This window comes from Bison bison, unplaced genomic scaffold (genome assembly GCF_000754665.1).
Source record: "Bison bison bison isolate TAMUID 2011002044 unplaced genomic scaffold, Bison_UMD1.0 scf7180017864295, whole genome shotgun sequence".
Classification (NCBI taxonomy): domain Eukaryota; kingdom Metazoa; phylum Chordata; class Mammalia; order Artiodactyla; family Bovidae; genus Bison; species Bison bison.
In genome coordinates, this window is record NW_011494867.1 from 10,485,926 (window position 1) to 10,502,371 (window position 16,446).

General features: G+C 54.7%; 1 protein-coding gene across 3 annotated transcripts in view; it reads right to left on the minus strand.

The window, feature by feature from the left end:
* Positions 1 to 9,078: 9,078 nt before the first annotated feature.
* ZDHHC7 (zinc finger, DHHC-type containing 7) overlaps positions 9,079 to 16,446 on the minus strand; it is an 18,415-nt gene continuing 11,047 nt past the window's right edge. For all 3 annotated transcript variants that reach the window (XM_010850823.1, XM_010850824.1, XM_010850826.1), the window contains exons 3-8: positions 15,033 to 15,354; positions 13,130 to 13,254; positions 12,739 to 12,835; positions 12,230 to 12,311; positions 11,531 to 11,661; positions 9,079 to 10,921 (exon numbers count right to left, since the gene is read on the minus strand). In XM_010850823.1, coding sequence (XP_010849125.1) covers positions 10,745 to 10,921; positions 11,531 to 11,661; positions 12,230 to 12,311; positions 12,739 to 12,835; positions 13,130 to 13,254; positions 15,033 to 15,347 — 927 coding nt within the window. In that variant the 5' untranslated portion in view covers positions 15,348 to 15,354 and the 3' untranslated portion in view covers positions 9,079 to 10,744. The remainder of the gene's footprint in view (positions 10,922 to 11,530; positions 11,662 to 12,229; positions 12,312 to 12,738; positions 12,836 to 13,129; positions 13,255 to 15,032; positions 15,355 to 16,446) is intronic.

The window sequence follows — 16,446 nt, forward strand, 5'->3', positions numbered from 1 at the left end:
AGAGGTGCGAGGCAGGGTACCGCTGTCGTTCGCCATCACCCAGGGCATAGCCGTTTGTTCCAGGAGTCTGCTGCTGCCGCCTCTGTCTCGTGCAAACTGCAGTGCCCACCATCAAGCAAAAGGCTCTGAGAAGCCCGCAAGGAAGCACGTGCCCATCTCCCCGAGCTTATCCAAGCACACAGGCACCCACTCCACCCACCCTTTCACCTCCCACTTCGGGCAATGTTGCACTAGAAGACCCCTGATGTCCCCTCTGGACTGAAAGCTGTGTTGCTTTCAGAATTGAAGCCAAGCCATGAAATACATAGAAATATGTATGCCTGATTAGACGCTCATTTTCAATATAGTCAAAATGCTCTTGCATTTATAGGGGGAGCAGAACAAGCCGGGGAGGAACAACTGCTCTAGTGAACCAGCTCCAGTCAGGCTGTCAGCGTGAGCTCCTGACCCCGTAGGAGCCCAGTCTGAGGTCGGTCCCGGTGGCAGTGAGAACACTGTAGTGTCCAGTAGACTGTTTCCTTGGGCTGTGTTCCTAGAAGTGGACTTGCTGGGTCAAAGGCTTCGAGTTTTTAAGACATGGGATTCATGGTGCCAGACTGCTCGCCCGAAGGTTGTACGGGTTTAAAGCTGACACAGAGCAGCAGTGCCCACTCTCCATCTGTGCCCACACTGGCCGTCGTCCTATTTGACATCTATAAAATTGCCCTGTGTGTTTTGACCACAAAGATAAATAGAGTTTTTGAGTTGTCTGAGTTTCCACTGTGTCGTGCCAAGAGCAGCTTGCCCACCAGCCCACAGCTGCCAACAGGGCACTCCTGCCAGTGTCCGGGCAGCGGTGCCCTGAGGTCAGGCCAAATTTTGGAGGAAACAGCAAACCTCACTCAGATCTGGCCCGAAATATTAAACCCTGAAAAAGAGACGATTCAGTGTCATAGGATCCTTCTCCTGGGGCAGAGCTGGAGAGAGAAAAGAGGTTAAGGATTCGGAGTCAGGAAAACGTTGAGGATTTGTCCTGACTCGGCCCCTTTTTAGTGCTGTGACCTTGGGCAATTCACATGACCTTTTTGTGCCTCAGTTTCCTCATCTTTGATGTGGGGTGACGACAGCCCTTGCGTCTCTCTCTTGATGGGGATTAGATCATTTCCTTGTTGTGAAAAGGGCTTTGCGGATGGAACCCTAATAAGAACTGAGGTTCCAGGTGGCCCAGTCCAGAGAACATCATAGAGGGGTGTGGTCCAGCCATCAAAAAGGATTCGGAAGGAACCCACATCTTCACTTGCATTTCTCTCAAACGTCAGGAGGAATCCACTCCTTAGCCCACAGTTGTGTGGGCTGTGTGTGTGTGTGTGTGTGTGTATGTGTTGCTCAGTTGTGTCCGATTCTTTGCGACCCTGTGGACTGTAGCCCACCAGCCTCCTCTGTCATGGGGTTTTCCAGGTAAGGCGTGGATTGCCATTTCCTTTTCCAGGGGATCTTCTGGATCCAGGAATCAAACCCGTGTCTACTGCATTGGCAGGCAGACTCTTTACCACTGAGCCACCAGGGGAGCCCACGATTTCTCAAAATTCTCTCTCCTCCCTGTGTCTTTTGCATCCTGCAGTGACTCCATCCAGAATCCCTCCCCTGCCATCCACCGCAGCCCTGCTGCCAACCTCAGATCTCAGAGTTGCCACTCACTCCCTCTGCTTGGCTTTTGTCATGGAAATGAGCTTCATCTGCAGTTTCGATTGTTTTCTTTTATATATGCACACATTTACTTATTTTTGGCTGCGTCTGGTCTTAGTTGAGGCAGGCAGGAGCTCTTGTTGTGTGCATGGGCTCCTCTGGTTGTGACATGTGGGTTCAGTTGCCCCACGGCCTGTGGGATCTTAGTTCCCTGACCAGGGAACCCTTGTCTCCCTGCATTGAATGGTGGATTCTCAACCACTGGACCGCCAGGGAAGTGCCCAGTTCTGCTTGTTTTCTCATGGTCTTGTCCAGATCTCAAGTCTCTACAGTAAAGGGGGATCCAGCCTCTGTGGGGCCTGTTTCCTTCTCCCTATTCCCCAACTCTGCTTGCAGCGTGGAACCCACCTGAGAAAGGCACAGCTCTCAGCAGGAAGTAGGGCAGGAGGGAGCTGAATGAGCAAAGACAAAGTGCTGTTTACCTGGTGGGGACCCGGCGGAGATGTGGCCGTGCGTGCATCTCACTGCCGCGAGCTCCCCGACCTCCATCACGTCTCCCTGAGATGAAGCTTCCTAATATCTTCTGTGCTTTCCTCTCAGCGAATGTGTTCTTTTCTCCCTCCTACTCTTCCACAGCAGAGGTGAGAGAGGGCAGAGTCTACTGTGAACTTTGTGGCCCAACCAGCACGGTGGTCCCAGCCACCGGAGGCAGGCCAGCCCTTTGCTCTGGGGTGCGGCGGGGAAGGGGCGCTGATAGGCATCGTCTTCCGTGACTGCCTCTTTCCCAGCGTTGTCAAAGGGCCCTGGGGCTGACACGTGTGCTCACGTGGAACTCCCCCGTGGATCACCTCTTCCTCCCCTGCCGTCCTTACCTCCCTGCTGGGGTCCTGAGAGTACCAGGGTGCTGGAGACACTGCCCACCTCCTGCCCCCCCAGACTTCCCCTGAACCTCCTCCTGCCCCCCAAGATCCAGAGCATGCTCTGCTCTGTGAGTCCCCTTCAGCCCTAAGGAGGGTGGGAGCAAAGTTTGGGGTGGGGGAGAGCTGGAGAGGTGGGGTCACCAGCCCCTCCCCCAGTGGGAAACTGGGTGGCCTCAGGTAAGATGCTGAGCCTCTCCAAGCCTCACCTTCCCCATCTGTCAAGTGGGTGTGATTGCACCTGCCTCCCACCTCCCTGGGCCTGGAGGAACCTGAGCCCACTAGGCGTGCTCGAGACCTGACGCTGACAGCACTGGTGTCCGTTCACTGCTCTGTGCTGCATGTCCGTCCGACTCCTGGCAATACCCAGAGAAATCATAGCTGATGGGGTAGATGTTGACAGTCGCAGATGGTAGGCGTAAGTACTGTGATGGGAGTACAGGGCCTGTGGGCTCAGAGAGGGGTGACTAGGGAAGGCTTCCTGGAAGAAGTGGTATCTGAGCCAGACCTTAAACAATGCGTGAAAAGTAGTTTCTTTTTTCATTTGTGTGATTAACAAGCATCTGTGACACGTCTGTGGAGTACAAATGCTACGTCAGGTGTTGGAAAAATAAAGGTACATCAAGTGTTGGCCCAAGGAGATTTGAGACCAAGAAAGCAGACAGGGCATCTCAGACTTCCCTCGCCAGGCTGCAGGGGCCAGACTGGGTGTCTGAGTGTTGGCAGGGCTGTCCCTATGTGGGCTCAGAGGCGTGGGCCCTCGCTCTGTGCGGAACCAGAACCACGCAGTGGAGTGGTATGCAGCCGAGAACAAGAGGAGATGGAACAACCTCCAGGATATATTAAGTGAAAAGCAGCAAAGTGCCAAGCCACAGGATGGGGCTGTTACGCTGCATATGTGTGTATGTGTCAGTGTGTGAGTACACGTAGGGAACACCCAGGGCAGGGACTGCCAAATCACTCAGCAGCTGCCTACCTGAGACCCTGCTCCTGGGAGCATGTAGCTGCTAATCTGAGTGGCCCATGGGTTGTAGAAGCCAGCAGGGCAGGAGGAAGAGGGGACAGGCCCAGAGCAGACATGCAAGGCAGGAGTGAATGCCCACCCTGCCCCACCTCGGGGCTGCCGTGTGACATGGAAGTGGACGCTTGCAATTTGCATACAAGCGTGTGCTGACCCACATGTGAACCTCAAAGATGCGCTGAGTGAAAGAAGCCAGGTAGTGTGTGGTTCCATCCGCAGGAAGCATCCAGAATAGGCAAGTCTGTAGACAAAGATGAGTGGTCGCCAGGGGCTGGGGAAGGTGGGTGGGTGATGCTGGGTGTCCTGGGGGATGATGGAAGCGCTTTGGAGCTAGGAAGAGGCAGTGGTCACACAGCAGTGTGAGTGTGCCCAGTGCCACTGAATTGTTCATTTGAACGTGGTCAGCTGTTTTTCTTTTCTTTTACTGAAGTGTTGATTTACAATGTTGTATTAATGTCTGCTGTACGTCAAAGTGATTCAGTTGTACGAGCATACACATTCTTTTTTTATGTTCTTTCCCATGATGGTTTATCACAGGACACTGAATATAGTTCCCTGTGCTATACAATAGGATCTTTTCATCCATCCATTCCGTATATAATAGAGTGTTTCCACTAATCCCAAATTCCTGCTCCACCGCCCCCGGCCCCAACCCCTTGGCAACCACAAGTCTCCTCTATGTTTGCGAGTCCGTTTCTGTTTCATAGATTCATTTATATCCTGTTTTAGATTCCACATATGTTACATGGCTGTTTGTCTCTGTCTGGCTTTCTTCACTTGTATGATAATGTCTAGTTGCATCCACATTGCTGCAGATGGCGTTGTTTTGTTCTTTTTCATGACTGTGCAATCTTCCATCGTATTTTCTGTGCGACCTCTTCTTTATCCATTCCTCTGTCAGTGGGCCTTTGGGTTGTTTCCGTGATTTGTCTATTGTGAATACTGCTGCTGTGAACTTTGGGTGCCTGTATCTGTTTGAATTATAGTTTTGTCTGGATATATGCCCAGAATTGGACTGCTGGATCATTTGGCAATCCTGTTTTTAGTTTTTTGAGGAACCTCCATACGTTTTCCATAGTGGCTGCACCAACTCACGTGTCCACGAACAGTGCAGGAGGGTTCCCTCATCTCCACAGCCTCTCTAGCTCTTGTTCTTTGTCATCTTTTGCATCATGGCTGTCCTGACTGGTGTGAAGCGTGGTACTTTAGTGTAGATTTGATTTGCATTTCTCTGATAACTAACAGTGTTGAGCATCTTTTCGTGTGTTTTGTGGCCATTTGTATTTCTTCTTTGCAGAAATATCTATTTAGTCTTCTGCTCATTTTTCAATTGAATTTTTGTTTCTTTGTTATTGAGCTGTGCGAGCTGTTTGTGTGTTCTGGCGATTGCGTCCTTACCAGTCGCGCTGTTGGCGGATACTGTCTCCCTTCTGTAGGTTGTTTATGGTTTCCCCCGCTGTGCCAAAGCTTGTCAGTTTGATCTGGTCCTATTTATTTTTTATTTCTATTGCCTTGGGAGACTGACCTAGTAAAACATTTGTACAGTTTACAGTAGAGCGTGTTCTGCCTGTGTTTTCTCCTAGGAGTTTTGTGTCCCATCTCATGTTAAGTCTTTAAGCCACTTGGAGTTTATTTTTGTGCGTGGTGAGAGGGTGTGTTCCAGCTTCATTGCTTTATACGCAGCTGTCCAGCCTTCCCAGCACCACCACTTGCTAAAGAGACTGTCGTTCCTATTGTATATTCTTGCCTCCTTTGTCAAAGATTAATTGACCTTAGGTGTGTGGGTTTATTTATGGGTGCTCTGTTGTGCTCCATTGATCCATATGTCTGTTTTTGTGCCAGTACCATGCTATTTTGATGACTGTAGCTTTGTAGGACTGTCTGAGGTCTGGGAGGGTTATGCCCTAAAATAGTCAGTTTTATGTTATGTGAATTTTGCCCCCATAAATCCTTTGAAAAGAATTCAAATGCTGTCCTGACGATTGTGTGTGTGGGGACAGCTGCCCTGGCACCAGGCACCTGGCCAGGAAGAATGGGGCCCAGGCGGCTGTGACTCTGCATTTCTAGGTGAAATCTCCTGATCTGCAGATGTTAGCAACTGACCGTGGTATCTGAGCCACCCGTAGGGGCTGGATCCAGGTCACGGCCACCAGCCTGCAGCCTCTGCTCCAGAGCATCACTCGGAGTACAGAGCGCCTTGCTGGCTGCCCACAGGCCTCAGGCTCTGCTGGGAAATGAGGGCAGATGGAAAAGTACCCCGGCGGGGACAGAGTCCTAGACAAACACGAAGATGCTGGTGGTTTTCAAAGACACGAGCTGCAGCCTCTTAAAATTCCACAGGCCTCCCTGCCATGGATAAAATGCTTTCTGGGGAGATTGCAAATGTTTGCCCTGGTGGGACTTTGTTATAAATGGACTTGGTTTTGTTTAGTTGGTTATGTTTTTATTTGGTTAAAAAAAAAAAAATCTTGCAGGATCTTAACTGAGGACTCCATGTTAGTCCAAACAAACCAAGAAAGGGCAGACACGATGGACGAAGAACCTGCCTGCCCCCGCACGTCAGGTCTGCCTGCCCCCGCACAGCAGGTCTGGCTTGAGGTCCTGCTTGGCTGCAGAGCCCTTCAGTGGATAGGCCGTCACAGTTACCCCCGTTTCTGGCGTGCCTACTATGCACCAGCCCTCCTGGTCAGCCCTCTATGGTCCCTCCTTTCTAATCCTCCCAAAGGCTGCATGAGGCAGGAAATGTTGTTGCATCGTTTTAAAGATGAGGAAACTGAGGCCAGAAAGGTGAAGGCACTGGGTGCAGGTCACATAGTTGGGAGGTGGCAGGGATGTCTTTCAACCATGTCTCACAGCCACGCAGGCTGAAGCCAGATCTGCCCACAACGTAACCCTCACGGAGGCTGCTTGGTCACTGAGCTTTCTGGGACACAGAACCCCATGTGTGCCAGCCAGCCTGCGAAGCCACCCAGTGAGCGACTCTCCTCTGGTACCAGATAGCAGACTATCACCCAGGCCGAGGCCAGAGAAAGGCCATGTGCAGACCCCTCCCAGCCACTTAAACCCCCGCCCCTGCACCACGCTGGGCCAGCTTCCCACAGCAGAGGCCAACCCTGCTCCCACTGAGGCCCCCTAACAATCCACCCAGGATGGAAATGTCTCTGAAGACCCTGTCTTCAGAGCTTCGCTCCTGGACTTTGGGGAAGGTGGTTGGCCCGTGTCTAAGAAATCTGCTTAAGATGAACCTCCGCTCCACCCAGGGGATGACCTCGGCGTCTGCACACGTGTTAACCCCTCAGCCTCTTCCCTGAGCCCAGCAGGCTGACACGCGACTTTCACCGGCTCTTCCACCCCGAGTTCTCCGATTTTAACCAGCTGCAATTCAGAGTTGAGCACCACACCTTTCCCGGCCCCAGCCCTTCCCCAAATGCTCACTCTCCATCACACTGACACTAACGCTCCCTCTCCCTGCTGCTCTGTTTTTTAGCACGAATCACAGGATATAATGACACATTCAGTTTCTTGTGTTTGTGTTTACTGAGGGCAGAGGCCTTGCCGGCACATAGTAGGTACTCAGTAAATACTTGTGGACTGGCTGGCTGAGACAATGGTGCAGGGATTTTTGTGGCCTCAGCACTGTGCAGTGTGGGTGCATTTGCTGTCCAATGGCGCCCTCTGGTGGACGCGATGCCAACGCCACGTTGAGGACTGACCCTTCTTTGCTTTCAGCATTGTCCCCAGCCCTGTGCTACCTCCGATCAGTGAAGGTTTAATTTATTGTTTTCGGTTCCTTCTTATTCAAGAAGTTATAACTATTACTGTTTTTAAACTCAGTGCTTTTTTAAATGTTTAAAATACCTGTATGTACTTGACTGCGCCAGATCTTAGCCGTGGCACATGGAAATCTTTAGTTGTGGGTGTGGCATACGGGATCAGTTCCCTGACCAGGGATCGAACCTGAGCCCCTGCATTGGGAGTGCGGAGTCTTAGCCACTGGAAAGTCCCTGAACTCAGTATTTTAAAAAGTAAAAACAGACGGATCTAGGTTAGAAAAAAGTGCTTTTATTCTGAACGTCCATGTGGACTCGTTCCTTTCTTCCTCCCTGTGAGAGCCTTGGAAAGTCTGTTGGTCTATAAAATGGGTGCACTGTTACCAGCCTAGAAGATCATAGGGAACATGTGATCTGGTCACAGAGGAAGGCACTTTGGAAACTGGAAATGTCAAAATCACATCTTGGCAATCATGACCATTATTTATCTATTTGGGGCTTTTCTTGGAACTCAATTAAGTTCTCCCAGCCTGGGGATGGTGCTGGTGTGTTGGAGGAATGGTTGCTGCTTGAGTCTGAGTTTCCTGGTAGACCTGTGGCTGGACGGCGTGTGGAGCTTGGCCATCCCATGTCGGGCCTGTCAGGGAGAGGCCTTCAGGGCTGCTGCGCCTGTATTGCGAGCAAGTCAGAGCTTCTGCACCCGGAGGGCCACGTCCCCTTCAGAGTGGGCCCAACAGCACCTGGTGATGCGATGATGCCTCCAGGCCTTCAGACAGACCTGCCGCTGGCCTCCGGGCAGGGTGACCCCTCTTTGGGCTGGCCGGGGTGGGGGAAGTAGCAGAGCTGTTCCGAGACGGCAGACCCGCAAGGGCCACCCGCCCTGCGCGGCCTCACCAGAGCCCTCAGCCAGGCGCCGACTCTGAAGGGGACCCCCGTCTCCTTTCCTGACTTGTTCCACACGGCGTCCTCAAGGGTGACAGAACGAGGAGATGCAACGGAAGAAGCAAAATTAAACCCAGATGCTTCATTTGATTTCAACATTGCTTCTTCAGCGATTTGAGGTCTCAAGTTGCCCCCACAAATTTCTCAAAACAAAGTATGTGCCGCTGACACTTGCCTCTGCGTCCCCCAGAACGGTGATGACCAGAGTGATGACTGGCCACGCTTCCCCAAGCACACCGTGGCGCCCACCTCTGCTGGCGTCTTCCAGTGGCTGCTGTTTCTTCATGCCTGTCTCAGTAGGTTTCTGATCCTGGGAATCGATCCCCCTCTTTTAGTTATCCAGCTTGCTGGCCATAGTTGCTCACAGTGGTCTCTCGTGATCTTCCTCTGGCGTCGGTTATAACGTATAGTCTTTCTAGTTTTACCAAATCTGCACAGAGCTATAACTAATGTGGAGATTGGAGTCAGTGATCAAAAGCCTCCCAACAAGTAAAAGTCCAGGAATAGATGGCTTCACTGGTGAATCCCAGCAAGCACTTAAGGGATTTTTAAAACTGTTTTTATTTCCAAGCACACTAAAAAATTAAGGAAGCTTTAGGGCAAAGCTAAGTGAGACGAGGTGCATCGACTGAGAGTAAAATGAAAAATGTGGAAACGGCGACCTGTGTGAGCGTGACCTCGGTGCTGAGTCACGTGTCTCAGGCGCTGAAGCTGAGCACGGAAACATGCCTACAGCCCACCAAGAACCGGCCACTGGACAGACTGCTGGACAACGTCAGTTGGTGACTTTATTTCTTACAAAAGTTACATTGAAAGAAGAGGTTGAAAAGTCAAGTATACTTGATTTGCACATATTTGCCAAGTCTCACAGGATTCAACCACTTCGATAATTTTTATTGATAACCAGGATATACATATTAAAAGCCTCACACTGAAGCTCAGTACACACATCCAACCCCAATGACAGATGTGCAAATGAGTGTGCAGAACAATCTCGGGAACTCCTGTCTCCTGTTTGTCCTCGGCTGTGTCTCAGCCCCCCCCGACCCTCCTTTTCTGCAGTGACCAAGCCACCTCGCCTCCACCCTGCAGCCCGTGCCCCTCGGCTCCGTCTGTTGTCAGGGTAGGCCCTCTGTGGTTCTGCGCCAGCCCTGATCAGGATAGAGGATGGGTTAATTCAAACAAAAGCAAAATGGCTCATGGGTGAGCAGAGAGGCGTGGAGACCAGGCGGGAGACGCCCACTCTTCTCAGCGTGGAAGGGGGCTCGGGACCCCAGACTGTGTCAGAGATGGTGGAATCCCATAAAACATGGACAGACCAGGCAAGTTTAAGGCGAATCCCCAGGGTGGGGGGCTGTTTGCTTTCTGGCGTAATTTTAAGCTCTGCACCAAGGGTCCTATTTTATCACTTGTGACATGGGTAGAGAAACAAACAAAATGATACCCAAAAAAGGTACAAATTAAAAAAATCAAACCAGTTGTTGCCATCCTGAATACTGTCTGCAGGCCAGGTCCACAGGGCTCCTGCCTCCAGGTCCCCTCCCCTTTTCAGGGCCTCACCCACCTCCCGCAGGGTCAGCTGCGCAAGCCCGGGGCCACAGAGGGGCCAGGACGCGCCGCTGATCCAGCTGGAACCACACAGTGCGGTTCCAAAGCCCTGTCAACACACTCCAGATTGTTAAAATAAACTGAAAACAGGAAGGAGGGCAACAGAGGACCACACAGGAATGACTGTTCTTTGGATCTCGATACTCTCCAGTATGCAATACATTCATGTAAACCCCACGGGAGGGGACCCCGCACAGCTCGCCCCTCTTCCCTGAAACATTGGTTTCTAAAAAATAGCTTGTTTGCAGCACACCCCCATGATACGTCGCCTGAACAACACGGCCCACTTTAAAACACACGTGCACGCACACACACTGACACGCGAGGACTTGCTCACGGGGTCAGGGCCGGGCCCCAGGCCAGGAGCGAGCGCACGGCCCTGCTGCTCCGTAGCCCCCACGGGCTCCTGCGTCCAGACCCCTCCTGGACCGAGGGGGCCTGAAGAGTCCCAGGGCCACCGACCGTGGCGTTCTGTCCACTGGACTGGCTTTTCTTCATGACTGAGGCAAGCAGCTCAGCACGTAGGATTCCAACAACCCGTGTGACGGCCCACACAGCTTCCTAGAAAACGCTGAGCGTGCTGACAGACTCCTGACTGCAGGGAGGGAACATCTGGCTTCTCCATGCGGCCACATCCCTCCATTACTGGACAGTGACGTCACTCGTGGGGAACCTGCCGTCTGTGACTGTGAACGTGTGAAGCCCCGCTCGCTGCAGGCCGCTGGGCCACTCGCCCTTGGGGTCACAGGGGAGCTGTTGATACCCTTTCCAACCCCAGATAAATTAAGTCCGTGGACAAGTTTTGGAGTGACGAGAGGGCCTCACACTGAGAACTCTGGGGCCCCTTTCCTGGGTCTTGTCTGCAATCGCCTGAACCGGAAGCCGACGAAGGGGTTCATCCAGAGCAGCGAGGGGGGGCCTCCGAAGACGGACTTCATCCCTTCCCACCGCAGCCGCCGCTCCCACGTTGGCTTCTCGCTCTTCAGCCTCTCGATCTCCTGGGAGGAAGAAAAGCAAGTGGGCGGCAGCACTGGGAAAACCCTGGGCAGGTATGAGCAGGAAGGGCAGGTGAGTGGTTGCCACGGGGGAGGCACCACCCGAACCACACGTCCTGGTGCCGGTCCTGCGGGCCCCTGTGCACATGGCCGGGCTGCAGCTGCCGGCCAGACCATGTCAGACACGGCTGGGCAGCGGCCTCCAGGCGGGTGCAAAGCTCAGGCAGCCCCAGGGCCGTGAAGGGGGCCGGTCCTCCAGTCCAGGCACCAATCTTCTTTCCGGGTCTTACAAATACGTGTCAAGTGCCTGCTCGAGGCCTTCAGCTGAAAGGCATGAAGGCGATCCAGTCCCTGCGACTCACTCGGCTGCCGAGGGCAGGGTCTTCGAGAAATGGGGCGTTTGCTGGCTCCACCTGCCTGGCTCTGTTGACTTTCAAATCAAAGGGACCTTTGAGCCCCGAGCTGTGCCCGGAGAGAGGGACACAGGCAGTGATGCTGTCACGGTCCACCAGGGCACCCCGCCCACCCCCTGGGGAACACCGGGCCTTGCGCCCACTGCCCACCCACGCCTGTGCACTGAGGCCAGAAACACCCAGTGGAGGAGGGGCGTACCGTCTCGTCATTGCATATGGAGTGGATCTGGGTGCCGAACATCACCGCGGTGAAAGTGAAAAACAGCAGACCCTCAAGGCACAGGAAGATTAGCAGGATGACAGTGACGGGAGGGGAGAAGTCACTGCACTCTGCGAACGAGAGGGGCGTGTGACGGCATGGCGGAGCACACCCAGCGTCCCAAGCCTCAGGCGCGGGTCCAGCTCGAGGAAGGGCCCCTCTGCGCCACTGTCCACAGAGAAGTGAGCTCGTTTCATTCACAGGCGCACCTGCTGTCCACCCGGGGCAGAGGGCGGCCTACCAGGCCAGCATTCACACCACCACGGCCTGGTCAGCAGATCTGAAATACCCAGTAATTTCCCCAGGTTTCTGTTGAGACTGTATTCGTGTACAGAACTGTGTATTAAAACACAACTAAAGCCAGAAAAGATGGGAGTTGCCTGTGCCTACACTTGTGAGCAGGACGCACACACGAGTCCATGCTGCACGGCTCGTCCTGCCTCATCCGATGGCCCTGAATGATGCCTGTCCAGTGGCCAGAGCACACACCAGGCCTGAGGGGACAATACAAATTTTGACCCAGTCTCAAAGGTCTGCAGGATACAAATGGAACTGAGGATTTCCTCTGAAACCGGAGGCCCCTTCCTCCCTCTCCACCCACCGCGGCACGAGCAAGAGAAGCCACCCCCCCAGGCCTACCTGTCCACTGTCCTCGGACGCAGGCGATGAACTGCAGCCCGCAGAGGACCAGCGCGTGCACGGATGCCAGAGCGATGTACATCTGCAGGGAGACACTGGTCAGCATGGTGCCAGGACCCCTGCGTCCACTGCTGCATCTCAGGCGCAGTGAGGGTGTGCGAGGTGGGCAGTAGCAGTGAGGGGAGCAGGTGACATGCCTCCCTGGGGTCACTCGGGACCAAGGACCGTAATCTCGCAGACTAATAGACCACAGGGAAACACGTTTTAGTGACAATGGTGGGTCAAGGTATCCAGGAGAGAGTTAAGTCACAGCGAACACCTGGAGCAACGGGCAACCCACACTCACTGCTGGGTGCCTCCCCACCAGCAACAACACAGTTGTAATCTGAACCCCAGAGAAGGGACTGCAGGTCTGATGTCAGAATAAACGTACCCTCGCTCCAGGTAAGACAGTATATAAAGAATTAAGACTCAACACAAGTCACTACAGGAGTAGTATCTTTACTCACAGTGAAGAGCACAAAAAATCTCTGATTCTTTTCTCCGACACAGTTGTTCACCCACGGGCAGTGATGGTCCATTTTCCGAATACATCTTTTGCAAATGCTGAAAAGCAGAAGTTAGCTTTTCACTATTCTGTGCTGAGGAAACCCCACCCATTGAAAACAGCTCTGCTAAGAGGTCACCCGGGAGATCCTGCCCCAGGGAAGGTGGGTGCTCAGGATGTCCTTTCAAAGTGGCCCTGGCGGGGGGTTGCTCAGGCTGCCCTAAGGATGGGGGTCCCTCCAGTGGTGGGTATTCAGGCTGCCTGGAAACGGGTTCTCTGCTGTCAGCGGTGGGCGCTCAGGCCCCCCTCCCCCGCCCCGGGGCCCGCGGCCCCCCAGGGCAGAGCCGCCGTGCCTGCAGTGGTGGGCGCGCTCAGGCTTGATGCAGCAGCACTTGGGGCACTTGTAGATCACCTCTCCGGGCTTCAGCTGCAGGCTCTCCATGTACTCTTTAGTAGCGTTTCCTTTGGGTACCGCCCCCTACGGTTTAATGACAATGTATTTTAGCTGGGAGGAAGGAAGTTTTAGAAAGAAAAAAACCCCAGTAAATTTAGGAATTAGACTTAGGTGTTATTTATAATGCTGTCCTTGCCACTTATATCACTGTGAAGAACAGCTATTACTCATAGGACCAGAAGTTTTGTTTTCATGAAAATTAAACAAGCTATAAAATGAACTCAAATAGCACATTATCCTTCATAATTTGGCGAGTCACCTGGATTTTTCCAACTTCATGCAGGACACGCCAGAGGCTGGCTGTGTTTGCTCAGCCACTCCCCCTCCACCCTGGGCAGCCAGCTCTGCCCACACTCCTGGGCAGGGTGTCCCTGATAAGCACCCACAGGTTTCCTATCAGCTGCACAGGGGGTGGCTGAACAAAACAGTCTGAAAAAGGACTTTATCTCGTGTTTTAAAGTTACATAATGAATGCTTCCCTGCAGACCTATCACAGACGAGCCTGGGGAGTGTGGCCCTGGGCCCCTGGCCCCCAGGTGTCCGGCCCCAGGGGTGGGAGTGGCAGCGGGGCTCTCACAGGGCATCCACGCGAGCCCCCAGCACGGGGAGCTGCAGAGGGCCTGTGTGTTGGGTGGCCATGGGCCACAGGCTGCAGGGCGGAGGGTCTGCTCTCTGGGCAGTGGACGCAGGCAGTGAAGATCATGTCTGGGAGACCATTCTGGACGCCATGGCTGTGTGGACTGGGAACAAGCCTGGGTCTTGTTTCTGTGCCCCATGGGGCTTGTCCTTCACACAGAAATACGTTTCTGGAGAAGAAGCCCCACTAGGGAGGGGAGAGCAGGCGTGTGGGGACAGGAAGGGTGGGGGAGACGGCAGGGCACCGCCGTCAGCAGGAGTAAAGACAGTCAGAGAAAGCTGCCGGGGACGCAGGGGCCGAGCCCAGCTCTGCGCGGCTGGGCCGACACCACATCTGCAAAGCCCAGCACGCGCATGTGAAGACCGAGGACCACTGGGCTCCAAGGTGCCCAGGAGCCGGGCAGACCGCCCTATCGCCGGAAGGAAGTGATAGGGGGAGGGTCCCAGGTCCCGTAAGAAGAAAGGGACCAGGTTTAGGAGCGCCGCACCGTAGTTCTCACGGACACGCACTCGCTGCCCTACAGTAAGCGCGCGACCCCCACCCCTCACCCACTTAAGAGCACTCCTACGTGCTCAGAGGACAGGTGTGCAACCCGAGGGGGGGACACATCAGGCGACACGTGGTGACCAGACGGCGAGGAAATGAACGCATTTTCTGGTCCTTTTTGCGGCTCAGAGCCCTGGGCAGCTGCCTTGGTCCCCCTTGGGGCTGCCCGATGACTCCCCCAGGTCCCTGCAACTGGTGACCTACGCTCCTCACCCCACCAAAGAAACCTCCTGGATACCTAAGGCACGTTCCTCAAGCTCACGTTCGTATTCCAGCCATTTGCAGGGCATGTTTTTCTGTCGCTATGTCCCCAGAACCATGGCCCCAGCCCTGCGTCCTACCCCAGTGCAGCCTGGGCGCTCCCCGGGGCACAGCCCTCCTGACAGCTTCCCTGCAGCCTCTCCTGGCGCCCGACCTCTAACCTGTGCTCCCTGAATAGACCCCAGTAGCACTTCCATCTGGGTGCTGTGTGTGCTCCAGAGATGCTACAGACCAGGCCGCTAGCCTGTGCCCAAGAACTTGAACCCCAAGGCCACGGAGTGTGAGGCCCTCCAGCCACAGCTGCTGGTGTCTCCCCAGCCCAGACTGGCAGGAAAGCCCTGTGAGGGCGGGCACTCACGGGGTCGGTGAGCATGGTCCGCAGGTGAGACGACAGGGCGAGCACCGCCAGGCAGTTGAAGACCACCCCGTTGACCACGGAGTACCAGAAGTCCTTGGAGGGCAGCAGCATGACGAACGTGACCACGAAGTCTGCGTACACAACCAGTAGCCAGGTCAGCACGGCGCAGATCATGCCACAGCCGTCGCGGATGAACCACACTCTGTCGGCCGCGTCGGCCTCGGCGGGAGAGGAGGCCGCGGAGTCGTAGCTGTCATTCTCGGTCAGCAGAGGGTGGTGTTCGACGTCCCGCAGCCGGTGTCCTGAGGATGGCATGGTTTCCCTGCGGGAAGGGGCGAGGGGACACATGGTCACCGAGGCTGCCCAGCCACGCCTCAGCAGGACGACGCAGGGCGAGGGCCAGGCTCCGAGCCCGAGGGGACGAGGCCTGGGCAGCCCCACTGCCTGTGTGGGTCAGCGGCAGAGAGGCTGGCGAACAGGTGACTCCTGCTGCTGGCGTCCACGCTGGCCCCCGAAGCGGCTCAGGGCTCTCGCCCGATGGTTCTCCTCTCGCTCTGCATGGGCTCTCCCTTTCCCCGCATCCTAACTCTTTGACGGTGAGTGAGCATGCTTCCAAGGCAGGCTCCCATTTAATCTCCATCTTTCCTTTATGCTGTTCCTAGAATGCCCTTCCTCTCTCTTTCTTTCGACAGTTTCCCTCACTCACTGGCCTGTTCTTTTGACAACCCTCCCCCGTTAACTGGGAAATTCCCTGAGAGATGAGAACATGTAGGGTCAGAGACTAAAGACAAACTTGCACTTTTCCTCCTAAGCATTCTGCTGCTGCTTTACCCCATAACCTCCTCTCATCTCACTTAAACCAGATGCAACAGCGTGAAGCTGGTCCCTCTCTCAGATCTGCTGAGTGGCCTGGTGATCTCCACGCAGCTTCCTAGTGGGTCATACCAGTCCACCAAGGCCGAGAAAGCCCTCTGGCCAGACTGCCTCTGCTGCATGGCTGCTCCTCAGGCAGGACGCAGGCTGCGAGAAGTGGCACCTGGGTGCTGGGCAGGGCGCAGGGCCGTGCGTCCGGAGATGGAGGAGCCTTCTGTCAGAGCCCGGTTGTCTGCTCCAGAAATAGGGGCACCGAAGGCAGCTCTGACTTTGAGGAAGTGCGCACACCAAACTCAGGGGAGCCGGAGGGGAGCGCGCGCACCAACTCAGGGGAGCCGGAGGGGAGGGCGCGCACCAACTCAGGGGAGCCGGAGGGGAGCGCGCGCACACCAACTCAGGGCACACCAACTCAGGGGAGCCAGAGGGGAGCGCGCGCGCCAACTCAGGGGAGCCGGAGGGGTGGGCTGGGATAGTCACAGAAGCACGTTAGGGTCCTGCTGTGTGCCTCAGAGCCAGGTGTGTAGAACCCACCCATCAGATA